Genomic DNA, 16,950 nt, shown 5'->3' on the forward strand with positions numbered 1-16,950 from the left:
GTTGGTATCCGTGCTCCAAAAACGCCATTCATTAGTTACCAAGCATGACCATAGCTCCTCGTTGGTATCCGTGCTCCAAAAACGCCATTCATTAGTTACCAAGCATGGCCACAGCTCCTCGTTGGTATCCGTGCTCCAAAAACGCCATTCATTAGTTACCAAGCATGGCCACAGCTCCTCGTTGGTATCCATGCTCCAAAAACGCCATTCATTAGTTACCAAGCATGACCATAGCTCCTCGTTGGTATCCATGCTCCAAAAACGCCATTCATTAGTTACCAAGCATGGCCACAGCTCCTCGTTGGTATCCGTGCTCCAAAACGCCATTCATTAGTTACCAAGCATGGCCACAGCTCCTCGTTGGTATCCATGCTTCAAAAACGTTATTCATTAGTTACCAAGCATGACCACAGCTCGTCGTTGGTATCCGTGCTCCAAAAACGCCATTCATTAGTTACCAAGCATGACCATAGCTCCTCGTTGGTATCCGTGCTCCAAAAACGCCATTCATTAGTTACCAAGCATGGCCACAGCTCCTCGTTGGTATCCATGCTTCAAAAACGTTATTCATTAGTTACCAAGCATGACCACAGCTCCTCGTTGGTATCCATGCTCCAAAAACGCCATTCATTAGTTACCAAGCATGGCCACAGCTCCTCGTTGGTATCCATGCTTCAAAAACGTTATTCATTAGTTACCAAGCATGGCCACAGCTCCTCGTTGGTATCCATGCTTCAAAAACGTTATTCATTAGTTACCAAGCATGACCACAGCTCCTCGTTGGTATCCATGCTCCAAAAACGTTATTCATTAGTTACCAAGCATGACCACATCTCCTCGTTGGTATCCATGCTCCAAAAACGCCATTCATTAGTTACCAAGCATGACCACAGCTCCTCGTTGGTATCCATGCTCCAAAAACGTTATTCATTAGTTACCAAGCATGGCCACAGCTCCTCGTTGGTATCCGTGCTCCAAAAACGCCATTCATGAGTTACCAAGCATGACCACAGCTCCTCGTTGGTATCCGTGCTCCAAAAACGCCATTCATTCGTTACCAAGCATGGCCACAGCTCCTCGTTGGTATCCGTGCTCCAAAAACGCCATTCATGAGTTACCAAGCATGTCCACAGCTCCTCGTTGGTATCCATGCTCCAAAAACGTTATTCATGAGTTACCAAGCATGGCCACAGCTCCTCGTTGGTATCCGTGCTCCAAAAACGCCATTCATGAGTTACCAAGCATGTCCACAGCTCCTCGTTGGTATCCGTGCTCCAAAAACGCCATTCATGAGTTACCAAGCATGGCCACAGCTCCTCGTTGGTATCCGTGCTCCAAAAACGCCATTCATGAGTTACCAAGCATGACCACAGCTCCTCGTTGGTATCCGTGCTCCAAAAACGCCATTCATTAGTTACCAAGCATGACCATAGCTCCTCGTTGGTATCCATGCTCCAAAAACGCCATTCATTAGTTACCAAGCATGGCCACAGCTCCTCGTTGGTATCCGTGCTCCAAAACGCCATTCATTAGTTACCAAGCATGGCCACAGCTCCTCGTTGGTATCCATGCTTCAAAAACGTTATTCATTAGTTACCAAGCATGACCACAGCTCGTCGTTGGTATCCGTGCTCCAAAAACGCCATTCATTAGTTACCAAGCATGACCATAGCTCCTCGTTGGTATCCGTGCTCCAAAAACGCCATTCATTAGTTACCAAGCATGGCCACAGCTCCTCGTTGGTATCCATGCTTCAAAAACGTTATTCATTAGTTACCAAGCATGACCACAGCTCCTCGTTGGTATCCATGCTCCAAAAACGCCATTCATTAGTTACCAAGCATGGCCACAGCTCCTCGTTGGTATCCATGCTTCAAAAACGTTATTCATTAGTTACCAAGCATGGCCACAGCTCCTCGTTGGTATCCATGCTTCAAAAACGTTATTCATTAGTTACCAAGCATGACCACAGCTCCTCGTTGGTATCCATGCTCCAAAAACGTTATTCATTAGTTACCAAGCATGACCACATCTCCTCGTTGGTATCCATGCTCCAAAAACGCCATTCATTAGTTACCAAGCATGACCACAGCTCCTCGTTGGTATCCATGCTCCAAAAACGTTATTCATTAGTTACCAAGCATGGCCACAGCTCCTCGTTGGTATCCGTGCTCCAAAAACGCCATTCATGAGTTACCAAGCATGACCACAGCTCCTCGTTGGTATCCGTGCTCCAAAAACGCCATTCATTCGTTACCAAGCATGGCCACAGCTCCTCGTTGGTATCCGTGCTCCAAAAACGCCATTCATGAGTTACCAAGCATGTCCACAGCTCCTCGTTGGTATCCATGCTCCAAAAACGTTATTCATGAGTTACCAAGCATGGCCACAGCTCCTCGTTGGTATCCGTGCTCCAAAAACGCCATTCATGAGTTACCAAGCATGTCCACAGCTCCTCGTTGGTATCCGTGCTCCAAAAACGCCATTCATGAGTTACCAAGCATGGCCACAGCTCCTCGTTGGTATCCGTGCTCCAAAAACGCCATTCATGAGTTACCAAGCATGACCACAGCTCCTCGTTGGTATCCGTGCTCCAAAAACGCCATTCATTAGTTACCAAGCATGGCCACAGCTCCTCGTTGGTATCCATGCTCCAAAAACGCCATTCATTAGTTACCAAGCATGGCCACAGCTCCTCGTTGGTATCCGTGCTCCAAAACGCCATTCATTAGTTACCAAGCATGGCCACAGCTCCTCGTTGGTATCCATGCTTCAAAAACGTTATTCATTAGTTACCAAGCATGACCACAGCTCGTCGTTGGTATCCGTGCTCCAAAAACGCCATTCATTAGTTACCAAGCATGACCATAGCTCCTCGTTGGTATCCGTGCTCCAAAAACGCCATTCATTAGTTACCAAGCATGGCCACAGCTCCTCGTTGGTATCCATGCTTCAAAAACGTTATTCATTAGTTACCAAGCATGACCACAGCTCCTCGTTGGTATCCATGCTCCAAAAACGCCATTCATTAGTTACCAAGCATGGCCACAGCTCCTCGTTGGTATCCATGCTTCAAAAACGTTATTCATTAGTTACCAAGCATGGCCACAGCTCCTCGTTGGTATCCATGCTTCAAAAACGTTATTCATTAGTTACCAAGCATGACCACAGCTCCTCGTTGGTATCCATGCTCCAAAAACGTTATTCATTAGTTACCAAGCATGACCACATCTCCTCGTTGGTATCCATGCTCCAAAAACGCCATTCATTAGTTACCAAGCATGACCACAGCTCCTCGTTGGTATCCATGCTCCAAAAACGTTATTCATTAGTTACCAAGCATGGCCACAGCTCCTCGTTGGTATCCGTGCTCCAAAAACGCCATTCATTCGTTACCAAGCATGGCCACAGCTCCTCGTTGGTATCCGTGCTCCAAAAACGCCATTCATGAGTTACCAAGCATGTCCACAGCTCCTCGTTGGTATCCATGCTCCAAAAACGTTATTCATGAGTTACCAAGCATGGCCACAGCTCCTCGTTGGTATCCGTGCTCCAAAAACGCCATTCATGAGTTACCAAGCATGTCCACAGCTCCTCGTTGGTATCCGTGCTCCAAAAACGCCATTCATGAGTTACCAAGCATGGCCACAGCTCCTCGTTGGTATCCGTGCTCCAAAAACGCCATTCATGAGTTACCAAGCATGACCACAGCTCCTCGTTGGTATCCGTGCTCCAAAAACGCCATTCATTAGTTACCAAGCATGGCCACAGCTCCTCGTTGGTATCCGTGCTCCAAAAACGTTATTCATTAGTTACCAAGCATGACCACAGCTCCTCGTTGGTATCCGTGCTCCAAAAACGCCATTCGTGAGTTACCAAGCATGTCCACAGCTCCTCGTTGGTATCCGTGCTCCAAAAACGCCATTCATGAGTTACCAAGCATGGCCACAGCTCCTCGTTGGTATCCGTGCTCCAAAAACGCCATTCATGAGTTACCAAGCATGACCACAGCTCCTCGTTGGTATCCGTGCTCCAAAAACGCCATTCATGAGTTACCAAGCATGGCCACAGCTCCTCGTTGGTATCCGTGCTCCAAAAACGCCATTCATGAGTTACCAAGCATGTCCACAGCTCCTCGTTGGTATCCGTGCTCCAAAAACGTTATTCATTAGTTACCAAGCATGTCCACAGCTCCTCGTTGGTATCCATGCTCCAAAAACGTTATTCATTAGTTACCAAGCATGGCCACAGCTCCTCGTTGGTATCCGTGCTCCAAAAACGCCATTCATGAGTTACCAAGCATGGCCACAGCTCCTCGTTGGTATCCGTGCTCCAAAAACGCCATTCATTAGTTACCAAGCATGACCACAGCTCCTCGTTGGTATCCATGCTCCAAAAACGTTATTCATTAGTTACCAAGCATGGCCACAGCTCCTCGTTGGTACCCGTGCTCCAAAAACGCCATTCATTAGTTACCAAGCATGGCCACAGCTCCTCGTTGGTATCCATGCTCCAAAAACGTTATTCATTAGTTACCAAGCATGACCACAGCTCCTCGTTGGTATCCATGCTTCAAAAACGCCATTCATTAGTTACCAAGCATGTCCACAGCTCCTCGTTGGTATCCATACTCCAAAAACGCCATTCATTAGTTACCAAGCATGACCACAGCTCCTCGTTGGTATCCATGCTCCAAAAACGCCATTCATTAGTTACCAAGCATGGCCACAGCTCCTCGTTGGTATCCGTGCTCCAAAAACGCCATTCATTAGTTACCAAGCATGGCCACAGCTCCTCGTTGGTATCCATGCTCCAAAAACGTTATTCATTAGTTACCAAGCATGACCACAGCTCCTCGTTGGTATCCATGCTTCAAAAACGTTATTCATTAGTTACCAAGCATGGCCACAGCTCCTCGTTGGTATCCGTGCTCCAAAAACGCCATTCATTAGTTACCAAGCATGACCACAGCTCCTCGTTGGTATCCATGCTCCAAAAACGTTATTCATTAGTTACCAAGCATGGCCACAGCTCCTCGTTGGTATCCGTGCTCCAAAAACGCCATTCATTAGTTACCAAGCATGGCCACAGCTCCTCGTTGGTATCCATGCTCCAAAAACGTTATTCATTAGTTACCAAGCATGACCACAGCTCCTCGTTGGTATCCATGCTTCAAAAACGCCATTCATTAGTTACCAAGCATGACCACAGCTCCTCGTTGGTATCCATGCTTCAAAAACGTTATTCATTAGTTACCAAGCATGACCACAGCTCCTCGTTGGTATCCGTGCTCCAAAAACGTTATTAATTAGTTACCAAGCATGTCCACAGCTCCTCGTTGGTATCCGTGCTCCAAAAACGCCATTCATTAGTTACCAAGCATGACCACAGCTCCTCGTTGGTATCCATGCTTCAAAAACGTTATTCATTAGTTACCAAGCATGACCACAGCTCCTCGTTGGTATCCGTGCTCCAAAAACGTTATTAATTAGTTACCAAGCATGACCACAGCTCCTCGTTGGTATCCGTGCTCCAAAACGCCATTCATTAGTTACCAAGCATGACCACAGCTCGTCGTTGGTATCCGTGCTCCAAAAACGCCATTCATTAGTTACCAAGCATGACCCCAGCTCCTCGTTGGTATCCATGCTCCAAAAACGTTATTAATTAGTTACCAAGCATGTCCACAGCTCCTCGTTGGTATCCGTGCTCCAAAAACGCCATTCATTAGTTACCAAGCATGTCCACAGCTCCTCGTTGGTATCCGTGCTCCAAAAACGCCATTCATTAGTTACCAAGCATGTCCACAGCTCCTCGTTGGTATCCGTGCTCCAAAAACGCCATTCATTAGTTACCAAGCATGGCCACAGCTCCTCGTTGGTATCCGTGCTCCAAAAACGCCATTCATTAGTTACCAAGCATGTCCACAGCTCCTCGTTGGTATCCGTGCTCCAAAAACGCCATTCATTAGTTACCAAGCATGTCCACAGCTCCTCGTTGGTATCCGTGCTCCAAAAACGCCATTCATTAGTTACCAAGCATGTCCACAGCTCCTCGTTGGTATCCGTGCTCCAAAAACGCCATTCATTAGTTACCAAGCATGACCACAGCTCCTCGTTGGTATCCATGCTCCAAAAACGTTATTCATGAGTTACCAAGCATGACCACAGCTCCTCGTTGGTATCCGTGCTCCAAAAACGTTATTCATTAGTAACCAATTATTCATTATTATTATTTAATATTTATTAAATCCATCCATTATTTATTATAATTTCACAACAATCATCATTGTCATTTGGAGTAGTTAATGCAATTTGCTGAGTCTGTGGATGCAGATTGCTGTGAATACTATACAAAGTCAATATATTTTTTTTTTTGTATACAAGATCGAGGCTCGTGTAAGAGCTAACATTAATCACAAAAAAAAACAATGGGCACATAAAACATTTAATAAGGTGAGCGGGAGACAAGATGGGGAGAGAGGGGGAAGCACACAATGACAACATTTGAGAGCAGGGACATCGAGAGATCTGTGGGAGGGAGAGGGCTTGGGGAGGAGGCATGGGAAGGGGAGGGGGGGTTGGAGAGCTATAAAAATACATGGACACTGCTAGGATTTCCAGGAAAGAAGTTGTTATTTCAGAAAAGTGGATTTGGGGTGAATTAACGAGGGTAGAATAGATCAAGGTTTTGGATGGGGGAAGATAAGAGATGGTGGTGAACAGCTGTTTTAAAGACTTGGAGGGAGGAGTGGGATTGAAGGGAGTGAGGGAGTTTGTTCCAGAGGCGGGAGAAAAGAGGAATTGGTCGTGTCGAGTATTATTTTTGAAGTATGTATGGTACTGTACAAGCAAAAACAACATGCACAAATACAATGTGGCATTTCAATGCTGTACATGATATAGTTTGCAAGTTGCTATTGGTGTTTGGCATGTTCACCATGCTTGCCAGGTGGGGATTGGAGCGCATTATAAACCAAGAGAATTGAGCCCACACCAGCTGAAGAATAAAGAGACGAGTCTTCAACACCTCGATCAAACAGCCAATTCCCGACCTCCATTAATAATGCTTTATGTATTTACACCGAGACATCACCATGAGACAAGAAGTACTACAAAGCTTTCATTAACAGGCCCAATTAATCCCACCATTTTGCAGGGTTGACCATGGGTACTTTGGGCCCAAGTCTGGACAGGACAACTGATTTAGGCAGGAATTTGTAAAACAAAAATTCATGGCATCAGTGACCAATCACCTACTCTTCATGAATGATACTGTGGGATCTTTAAAGTGCACCAGCTAAAGCTAGCACACTGGACATCCGGCGTAGTGCCGCTCCGAGCAACAGCGCACGTTGTGATGAAACTGTGTGTGTGTAAAGCACCGATCCTACAGTTCAGAGTTAAAACGTCTTGACCTCTGATATCCCTAATGTCATGGAGTCTATAATCAATAAACAACTTATAACCGACATCAAATGTTATTTTCTCCTCAGCAATCACCTATATGGCTTCCACATAACCAGGTCCATCTGTGACCTCCTGTCCTAGGTTGTCAACAAAGAGACTTCGGCTTTCAAGAACTTTGAACAAAGTCAAGTTGATGTGCTGGACATCATGAAAGCCTTTAACAAGGTCTGGCACAAAGGGCTCCTAGAAAAGCTCCCAATGCACGATATTCAGCCTCAGCTCATGTCCTGGTTTTCCAGCTTCCACGTTGGGTGATCTATCTCTACCTGCATTGATGGTGACCTCTCTGACCCCTCCTCCCCCACATTAATTCTGGTGTCCCTCAAGGTTCTGTCATCCCACTCTCCCTCTTACTTCATTTCATCAATGCCTTCCTGACAGCTACTAACAACCCCGTGCTTCCTTTCCTGACTACTCCACCCTACACTCCTCCAGCAATTATAAATCCCAGTACACCTCCTCGCGGTCCCTTTCTGCCGATCACCTCTCAACTGTTGCCTCCATCAGTCGTGATCTCAATGTCATCTTCCACCAGGACTCCGCCAACCTTTTTATTTATTTATTTATTTAATATTGCCCGCCACAAAGCCAGAAGGCCACTCGGGGTGGGGGCGACACAAAAAAACCAAAAGCAGAACAACCAGGCCCTTGGATTGAAACAAGACAAATGTAAAAATTGTTTCTTCACAGAACAAAAAGGGCTGGGAGGGGTGAACTAGTCTGCTTCGAGACAACCGTGCCTCGACCCTCATTTTTGGTACACTGCCAGCCAAGGCTAACGAGCCCAACCCACCCGGGTTTGAGATCAGGGTTGTCCTTCCCCGAGGCAAATTGCCAGCCAAGGCCAACGAGTACCACCTACCCGGAGCAATCCTGGTTTTAAGGCGCCAGACACCTGCCTTTCACACCTCCGCACTTAGTTAGAAACAGGGGTCGGTACGAGAAGCCATGCGGTAGGAGTTTGATTAGGAGAGGCAATCTGAGGCGCAGACCATATGGGATATTATATGGATGAGGAGTTGGTCATTTCTCCACCACCATCCCGGTCATTCCTAACCTTTTCCTGGTCTCCTTTAATCTGTCCAAGACTCGAACTCTCCTTATATCCAGTAAAATCAACACAACCTCACCCTCACCCCCCTCTTCTCTTGACCAACTCTCAACTCCTGGACGAATCCTCTATTAATCTGTTGGGTGTCACAATCTCCAGAAATCTCTCCTAGCAGCCTCATATCCTCAATGTCATCCTCCACCAGGACTCTACCAACCTTGTCTCCTTTAATCTGTCAAAGACTCAAACTCTCCTTATATCCAGTAAAATCAACACAACCTCACCCTCACCCTCCTCTTCTCATGCCCAACTCTCAACTCCTGGACGAATCCTCTATTAATCTGTTGGGCGTCACAATCTCCAGAAATCTCTCCTGGTCTCTCCTGCTTCTCTCTGGTCTCTCCTGCTTCAGAATCCCTCCTGCTTCACATCCTCAATATCACAAAATCTGCCTCCAATAAACTTTGTTTCCTCATCAGAGCTCTTAAGTACTTCCACTTCCATCAGCTCTCACTTTCTACAAATCTCAAGTCGGAGCGGTGATGGAATACTGCTTACGGTGATGCGGTGATGGAGCGGTGAGCGGTGATGGAGCGGTGATGGAATACTGGTGGCGCCCCCCGTCAGTCATCAGTATTCCAGATAGTACCCAAGCCAAGGCTGTCCGACTGATTAACGATTCTACTTTGTCTAGCCATGTCACACAGGGAGCCCCCTCTTGGGTTTTGGCCTCAACCCTGCGGTGTTTCAAAAAAATCAATAAATAAGAAATATACATAAAAGGTGGGGAATCAAACTCAGACTACACAGTTCAAAGGTGAACATGCTACCTATGCATCATTCTTTCATACGAAGATTACATAAATACATGGAAAAGTGTTATTTTGAACAATAATAATATCATACATGATAAAGACATGAATATTGTCATTATACCATCAATGTTGTCACAGATAAGCAAATGATAACACCGCATCATAAAATATTCATTTCCCTTGCACTTTTGGTGCAAATCTATTGAAAAGCACTTTATAAAATCGAAAAAAGAGCACATGAAAATCGACACCCCAAGATAGGTAATCGAAGACTGCACGAAAGAGGAACGTTTTGAGAGCTGCCCCTGAAGGCAAAGGAAGAATCGATGGAGTGAATGTACCTACTGCGAACACGTTCTGTGAGTGCATCTTCCATGATCATCTCAATGTCGATTGCACGGGGATGTTAGGGGGAGAGGACAGGAAATACCACTCACGTTGCTGAAGCCGGACAACATGCTGATGGGCGAGGGGTCGAAAGAGAAGGGCATGTAGGGCTTCATGTCAAGAGCTGGGGGCAAGGTAGTGGCAAATGACGGTCTCACCAAGGCAGACAGTCCTGTGCTGGGACAGCCTGGGCCTGCGCAAGAAAAGAGAGACGTATGAGTTTGATATCCGGAATGACACCAGTCATCCATGTAAAACAACTGAACAGCTTCAAGAAAAGACGTGTGACACTTCACTACAAAGGTCTTCAATTATAAAGATCTTTGCCTTCTACAATGTGACACGTGCAATCCTCAGTCAAGCCTTGTATCATCCACTTCAATCCCAAGCCTAATATTCCACCTCATTCATATTTTCCCGAATACCTTGAACATCTTTCCCAAAACTATCGACTGACCTTCAATTTCACAAGTACTGTGCTCACACATTCCTCACCCCAAACTATCACTTTCACCTCATACTAATTACCAACGAGGGTTGTAATTTACTTTAGGAGAACTTGCAAGAACATTAATATGGCAAAACAAGCTAGGAGCCTAGAATATTTCTCCCCTGCGAGAAAAAAAGCCATATATATTTATGTGTACATATGTACAGTCACGTGAAAAAGTAAGTACACCCCATGTAAAGCTTTGACTTTTTCAACATATTTCAACATACAGCTATTTGATCTTCATTTCAACAATATTGATAGATAAAGGTGATATAATATAACAAATGTCATGAAACATTTACATTTTGGAGTCCATTGTATAATTTAAATAAACATAAATGCAAATTTCACATGTGGAAAAAGTAAGTACACCCCTACATTTATCACGACTTAAAATACCTAAAATTAGAATCAGGTGCACCAGCTCAGGTGCAAATGATTAGAACATCGTTAGAGAGGATCTTGGAGGAACCTGTCTTATTTAAACCTCAGACATTTAGTTTGGTTTGCTCTTTGTTGTTGAAGTGTGCGGCGTCACCATGCCTAGATCAAAAGAGCTCTCTGAGGCCTTCAGAAAGAAGGTTATAGATGCCTACGTGTCTGGGAAGGGATTTAAAAAGATCTCCAAACAATTTGAAATAAATCATTCGACTGTCCGGAAGATCATCTACAAGTGGAGAAGATTCCAAACAACTGCCAACTTGTTCAGGCCAGGCCGCCCCAGCAAGTTCAGCCCGAGAGCAGACCGCAAGATGCTGAAAGAAGTCTCCAAGGACCCCAGAATGTCATCACGTGACCTACAGGTAGCTCTTGCCACTGTTGAAGGCAAAGTGCACGAGTCTACCATTAGAAAGAGGCTGCACAAATTTGATCTACATGGGAGGTGTGCCAGGAGGAAACCTTTGCTGTCCAGAAATAACATCAGGGCAAGACTAAAGTTTGCCAATGAACACCTCGGCAAAGACCAGCACTTCTGGAACAATGTGCTCTGGACAGATGAGTCAAAGGTAGAGCTATTTGGACACAGTACCAGAAGACATGTTTGGCGAAAACCAAAGACAGCATTTAACCACAAGAACCTGATACCAACTGTAAAGCATGGTGGTGGAAATATTATGGTTTGGGGCAGCTTTGCTGCATCAGGGCCTGGGCAGCTCACCATCATAGAATCCACTATGAATTCTTCATTGTACCAGAGGGTGCTTGAGGATAATGTGAGGCCATCTGTCGGAAAGTTGAAGCTCAACCGAAGGTGGACCTTGCAACATGACAATGACCCTAAACATACCAGTAAATCCACGAAGGAATGGTTGAAAAGAAAGAAATGGAGGGTTCTGGAATGGCCAAGTCAAAGCCCGGATCTAAATCCCATCGAGATGTTGTGGGGGGATTTGAAACGAGCTGTGCATGCAAAAAAACCCTTAATCATCGCACAGCTGAAAGAATTCTGCATGGAGGAGTCGGAAAAATTTCTCCCAGTCGATGTCAGAGACTGTTAGACAGTTATAAGAAACGCCTACTTGAGGTTGTTTCTGCCAAAGGGGGCAATACCACCTGTTAGAGCCAAGGGTGTACTTACTTTTTCCACATGCGAAATTTGCATTTATGTTTATTTAAATTATACAATGGACTACAAAATGTAAATGTTTCATGATATTTGTTATATTATATCACCTTTATCTATCAATATTGTTGAAATGAAGATCAAATAGCTGTATATTGAAATATGTTGAAAAAGACAAAGCTTTACATGGGGTGTACTTACCTTTTCACGTGACTGTATATATATATAAATATATACACACAAGGCACAACTTGAACTTCATTCCTTGGTGTGTGTATATATGTGTATATATATATATATATATATATATATATATATATATATATATATATATATATATATATACACAAAGGAATGAAGAGTCCAGTTGTGTCTAGAGGTATTGGAAGGTAATCATGGGAAATAATGCGGGGATGGGGCACAGAGGGATGGTACCTGTGCAGCTCCCCAATCCCGTACCATGAAGCATGCTATGGCTGACTAACCTTCCAGCTACCTAAACTTTTCTTTTTTGCTCTGCCTCATTAAGTTGTTCTGGAATCCCTTTCAAACTCATTCACCGTTCTAACATCAACCGCCCTACCTAGCAAACTGCTTCATTTGCCAACTATTCGCCAATTTAAAGACAAACAAACCCTGTTTAACTTGCATTTTCCACCTGTAAAGAAGGTTCAGCTTTGTCAATGTCGAGGCCTGACAACAACAAGGCATGAAAAGAACAACCGAAAGAGTTAATCCGGACGTTTTCCAGCGAGATCACAAGGAAGAAAACGGACCAGGGGTGCATCGAGGCAGAGCCGATAACTAAATTTCATTTCACTCAGCAGCCATTACTGCTGCGCCCAGACGTGGCGAAGCAATGCACGGATCGATGGAAGGAACCGGTGTCCACACGCCGGAAAATCCAGCCTGGAATCAAATAATGGCAAAATAAGCATTTAAACAAGTGTCTTTGGCAGCATGTTCCTCTTTGTAAAGGGACACAAAACACCTGCCTGAATTAATGAGGTATTCTGCGTACATCTTCAAGTCTAAGAACTAATCTCGTTATTTTGATGGAATCCTTATGCTTTGCAAAGAAAAGCATTACCGAAGGTAATTCCAAAATTTGGGAATGTAAAACGGCACCTACAAACCAATGCCATTTACGAAGATTCCAAGAATGTGTAACAGGTTGACTCTAATTTGAATGACAACTACACGTGCTTTTGTAACAATTTCAGGTAATGTATTGTTATGTCGGTGGGGTAGAGATACTTTAGACCAGGTAGATTTGTGTTGATAACATGCTCCCATTGTCGTGAAGAAGAAGAACCACCACTATGTAATAAGTAGAGAACCTGTTTAGCCTGGATGTCAGATTAAGGTGTATCTTCGTCCCCATTACGAGGGATGGGGCATGTTAATTAGTTGTAGGGATTATGTTAACTACTTCCCTGTTCGTCGTTCCCTATGTGATTGATCCTTTGTCCCTTATGGTACCGCAATAGGCACTAGTGAGAATGACCGGAAGCCTGTTCTGAGCACTGCCGATGGCACGGCAACCAGCTACAGCACACATCAAGGTCGAGCAGGCCTGAGACACGCCCTGAGGAGCCGTGATTGGCCAGGGCGGAGTAAGAAGGCACTCACTGATTGGTGAAAGAAGGCCGAGGAAGAAGCGGCGCGCTGATTGGTGGAGAGCTAAGCATGCTGTGGTGCCTGTGGTGGCTGGTGGGCATTGGTGGAGAGGCCCAGATAATGTCACGAGACGGTCAATAAAAGAACTCTCGGACCGACACTCTTGCTCTTGCCTCTTGCCCCTCACGCCTTCCTCTGCCTCGACTCTCTCCTCTTGGTTCTGGACTTTGGTGGAAGACGGCTGTGTGTGGACATTCCTGTCATTAGGCTTCAACGCAGCAGTCGTGTTCCGAGATCTTGCCAATGGTGGTCGGGACGGGGCAGAAGAGCTGGTGTTTTGCTGACATGGTTGGAAAGCAGGCTGCATGCCTGCCGTTCGAGACAGACCGCAAGGCCTTGTTCCCGCCAAGGCAGAAGCCGCCTCCGGACTGCACGATCGGGGCCTGACGATTGCTTACGATGCACCGAGTGATTTGAGCTAAGTGCCATAATTACACGATTATTTTCCAGTTCTTTAATTCCCTTCTGTCTGTGTACGGTCGGTGTCTGTTCTGGGAGTGCTCCATGTAGGAACTTTATTTTTCGTCGTGTTTTTCTTGTTACCGGCAATTCGGTTTTAATAAATCTGTTATTTTCTTTGTACATTTTAAACATGTTTTTCGTTTGAGTTATTTTCTTAGCCGGCTTTGGGACTGCCGGTGGACAACAGGGTAAGACCCTTCATCTTCCCCTCCCCTTTCTTCCTTTGGCGCATATAGTAAAATCCGCATTTGATCAGTCGCCTCGGAGTTAAAAGATTGTTTTGGCTATTCGTGATCCCAGTGGTGTTCACCTGGGGAATCACGCGACAAATGTTGTCGAGGAGTGGGATTTGAACCCTCTGGAACAATTTGGCGTCAAGATTGCAGGATTTGAAGCAAAAAAATTCGTAGTACCGAGGCGATAAAAATTTTAATAGTCGATTGGTGTCGGGAAGGGCGCAAACAGCACTTCGCTAAATTTAAATTTTCTTTCCTGATGTAAAAATTAATGCGCGTGTGGGAGAACTACTTCCTCACGGCAGCTGGAGGGGGTGAGTGAGATGGAAGAACAGGTTGCGGACCCTGAAGGCTCTGGAAGTGGGCCGGGGGTAGGTGGTTATGAGAATAGAGTTGATCCTTCCCATTCTCTGGGGACAGATGGGTCGGCCAGCTTAACGTCCATCAACTAATGCTGACAGACGGGACGCCAAAGTGCTCCTTTGGTGAAAATTCTGTCCATCAGTCAAACCATTGCAGAGAAAATGATTTTTAAAGGAAATAATTCCGAAAAATAGCTGTGCACAATCAGTCACATGGCCTGCGAAAAAAGTGTTGTTTCTTCTTCTTCTTTTTTCTTCTTTTTTTGTATACAGAATCGAGGCTCGTGAAAGAGCTAACATTTATCACACAAACAAATCAAACAGACAAACAAAATATATAAAAAGAGGGAGCGGTAGACAAGATGGGGAGAGAAGCGGAGGCACACAAACACAACATTTGAGAGCAGGGACATCGGGAGATGTGTGGGAGGGAGAGGGCTTGGGGGAGAGGAGGCGTGGGAAAGGGGTGGGGGGGGGGGGGGGTGGGAGAAGTATAAAACACAAGGACACCAAGGACTTCCAGGAAAGAAGTTGGTATTTCAAAAAAGTGGATTTGGGGTGAAATTAGCGGGGGTAGAAAAGATCAAGGTTTTGGATGGGGGAAGATAAGAGATGGTGGTGAACAGCTGTTTTAAAGACCTGGAGGGAGGAGTGGGATTGAAGAGAGTGAGGGAGTTTGTTCCAGAGGCGGGAGAAAAGAGGAATGAAGGAGTGAAAGTGAGCAGAGTCTTGATTTTGGCAGTTTAACCATAAGAGGGTTGCAGGCAGATCTTGTGCGACCTGTAGGAATATTTGGGGGACAGAGCCCAGAGAGAGCTGGGGGGGGGGGCAAGGCCGGAGAGGAGTCGGTAGAAGACGGAAAGACCACCAACCTGCCTGTGGTGAGTGAGTGAAAGGCCCTTGGAGTTAGCTTCATCGTGGGAGATTCCAATGATTCTGAACGCTTTGGTTTCAACAGCATGAAGACGAGCCAGGTGTGAGGCAGGAGCACCAGCCCAGAGGGGAGAGCAGTATTCCATTGAGCTGTGGATGAAAGCCTTGTATGTGGTGAGGAGCTCAGGTGTGCCAAGGAAGGACTTCGCACGATGGAGGATGCCCAGTCGTCGACTGGCTTTGGAGGCCAGATTTGAAATGTGTTTTTCCCAGGAAAGATCATGGCAGATAGTGAGACCCAACAGCTTGAGTGACAGAACTTCTTGGAGAGGATTATTCAGAAAGTGTATGGGAGGGTTGTCCAGTCGGTCTTTTCGGAGAGACATCGTAAGAGTGTGAGATTTGTCAGGATTGAAAGACTTGTTCCACTTGTTTGTCCAGTCTGTGATTTTGTCCAGGTCTGCAGAGCGTGAGGAGGCTGCAGACTGCCGATCTGAGGGATGAGGAATGGAGCGACAGAGAGTAGAGTCATCAGCAAAGAGATAGAGAGGATTTTCAAGAGAGTCAGAAAGATCATTGATGAAGACCAGTAAAAGCACAGGGCCCAGAACACTGCTTTGGGGAACTCCAGCCTGAACAGGAAGAGGAGAGGAGATTATTCTTTCAACAATAACGACTTCTAGCTTCCAGACCATACAACCAATCATGTTGAAATTTTAAACACTTATTCCCCTTGATGAGAGCTACATTATATTAAAATTTCACGTCGATCAATGCAGCCGTTCAAGAGATACAAGCTTAATTATTTATTGCATCCAAACCATGTGACTTATCAAAACTTCCCAAGTAACGTTTTAACTTCCCCAAATGGGGAACATTTGTGTAAAGTTTACACTCGATATCTTCAAAAATTACGGAGGAAATAGGATTTAAAGTTTATGATTCAAAATGCCATAATTCCAAAACAATGCGACGTACGACGTCGTCATGGAAACTTTTTGTTCGTCGTGGGTATGCGATTCTGCATGCAAAGTTTGGGCTCGATCTGTTCAGCCGTTGCGGAGAAAAGGGGTTTTAGTGTTTTTCACAAAAAACAATATGGCGGCCGAACCATGTGACGTATGACGTCGAAATTTTTTGCATTCTGAATTTTTTTTCAATTAGGTCATGTAAAACAATATCATATTCGTGGCGTCAAGGGATCTATTTGTCGAATTCTAACTTCATAACTTTAGCACTTTTAATATCCTAAATATACATGTTTTTTTGGTCCCATTGCAGAGATCTTCAGAATGAGCCATGACTCCATTTTTTCCATTGAGCCGTTTCAGAGATATATTGGGCCAAAGTTGAAGGTATTTTCCAAGATGGTGCCCATATCACGCGATCGAAGATGTCATAATTAGCAGTAAAAAATTCTACATGTCTAGCCAATCATTAATTTTACATTAATGTTCAGAGAACATACATTTTAACATTTACGGAGGTGAAAAATCAGGCGGAAGCATAATAATAAATTCTATGAAAAACAATAAATTTAAACCTAATTAAAAAATGT

General features: G+C 45.0%; 1 protein-coding gene across 1 annotated transcript in view; it reads right to left on the reverse strand.

Annotated features, from left to right (window-relative positions):
• Positions 1-16,950, reverse strand: part of LOC137418405 (zinc finger protein 385D) — a 691,629-nt gene that overhangs the window by 502,275 nt on the left and 172,404 nt on the right. The window contains exon 3 of the mRNA XM_078766432.1: positions 9,773-9,915. Within this exon, the coding sequence (XP_078622558.1) occupies positions 9,773-9,838 (66 nt within the window). The 5' untranslated portion in view covers positions 9,839-9,915. The remainder of the gene's footprint in view (positions 1-9,772; positions 9,916-16,950) is intronic.

The sequence above is a fragment of the Myxine glutinosa genome, chromosome 12, assembly GCF_964187855.1.
Source record: "Myxine glutinosa chromosome 12, kmMyxGlut1.1, whole genome shotgun sequence".
Taxonomy (NCBI): domain Eukaryota; kingdom Metazoa; phylum Chordata; class Myxini; order Myxiniformes; family Myxinidae; genus Myxine; species Myxine glutinosa.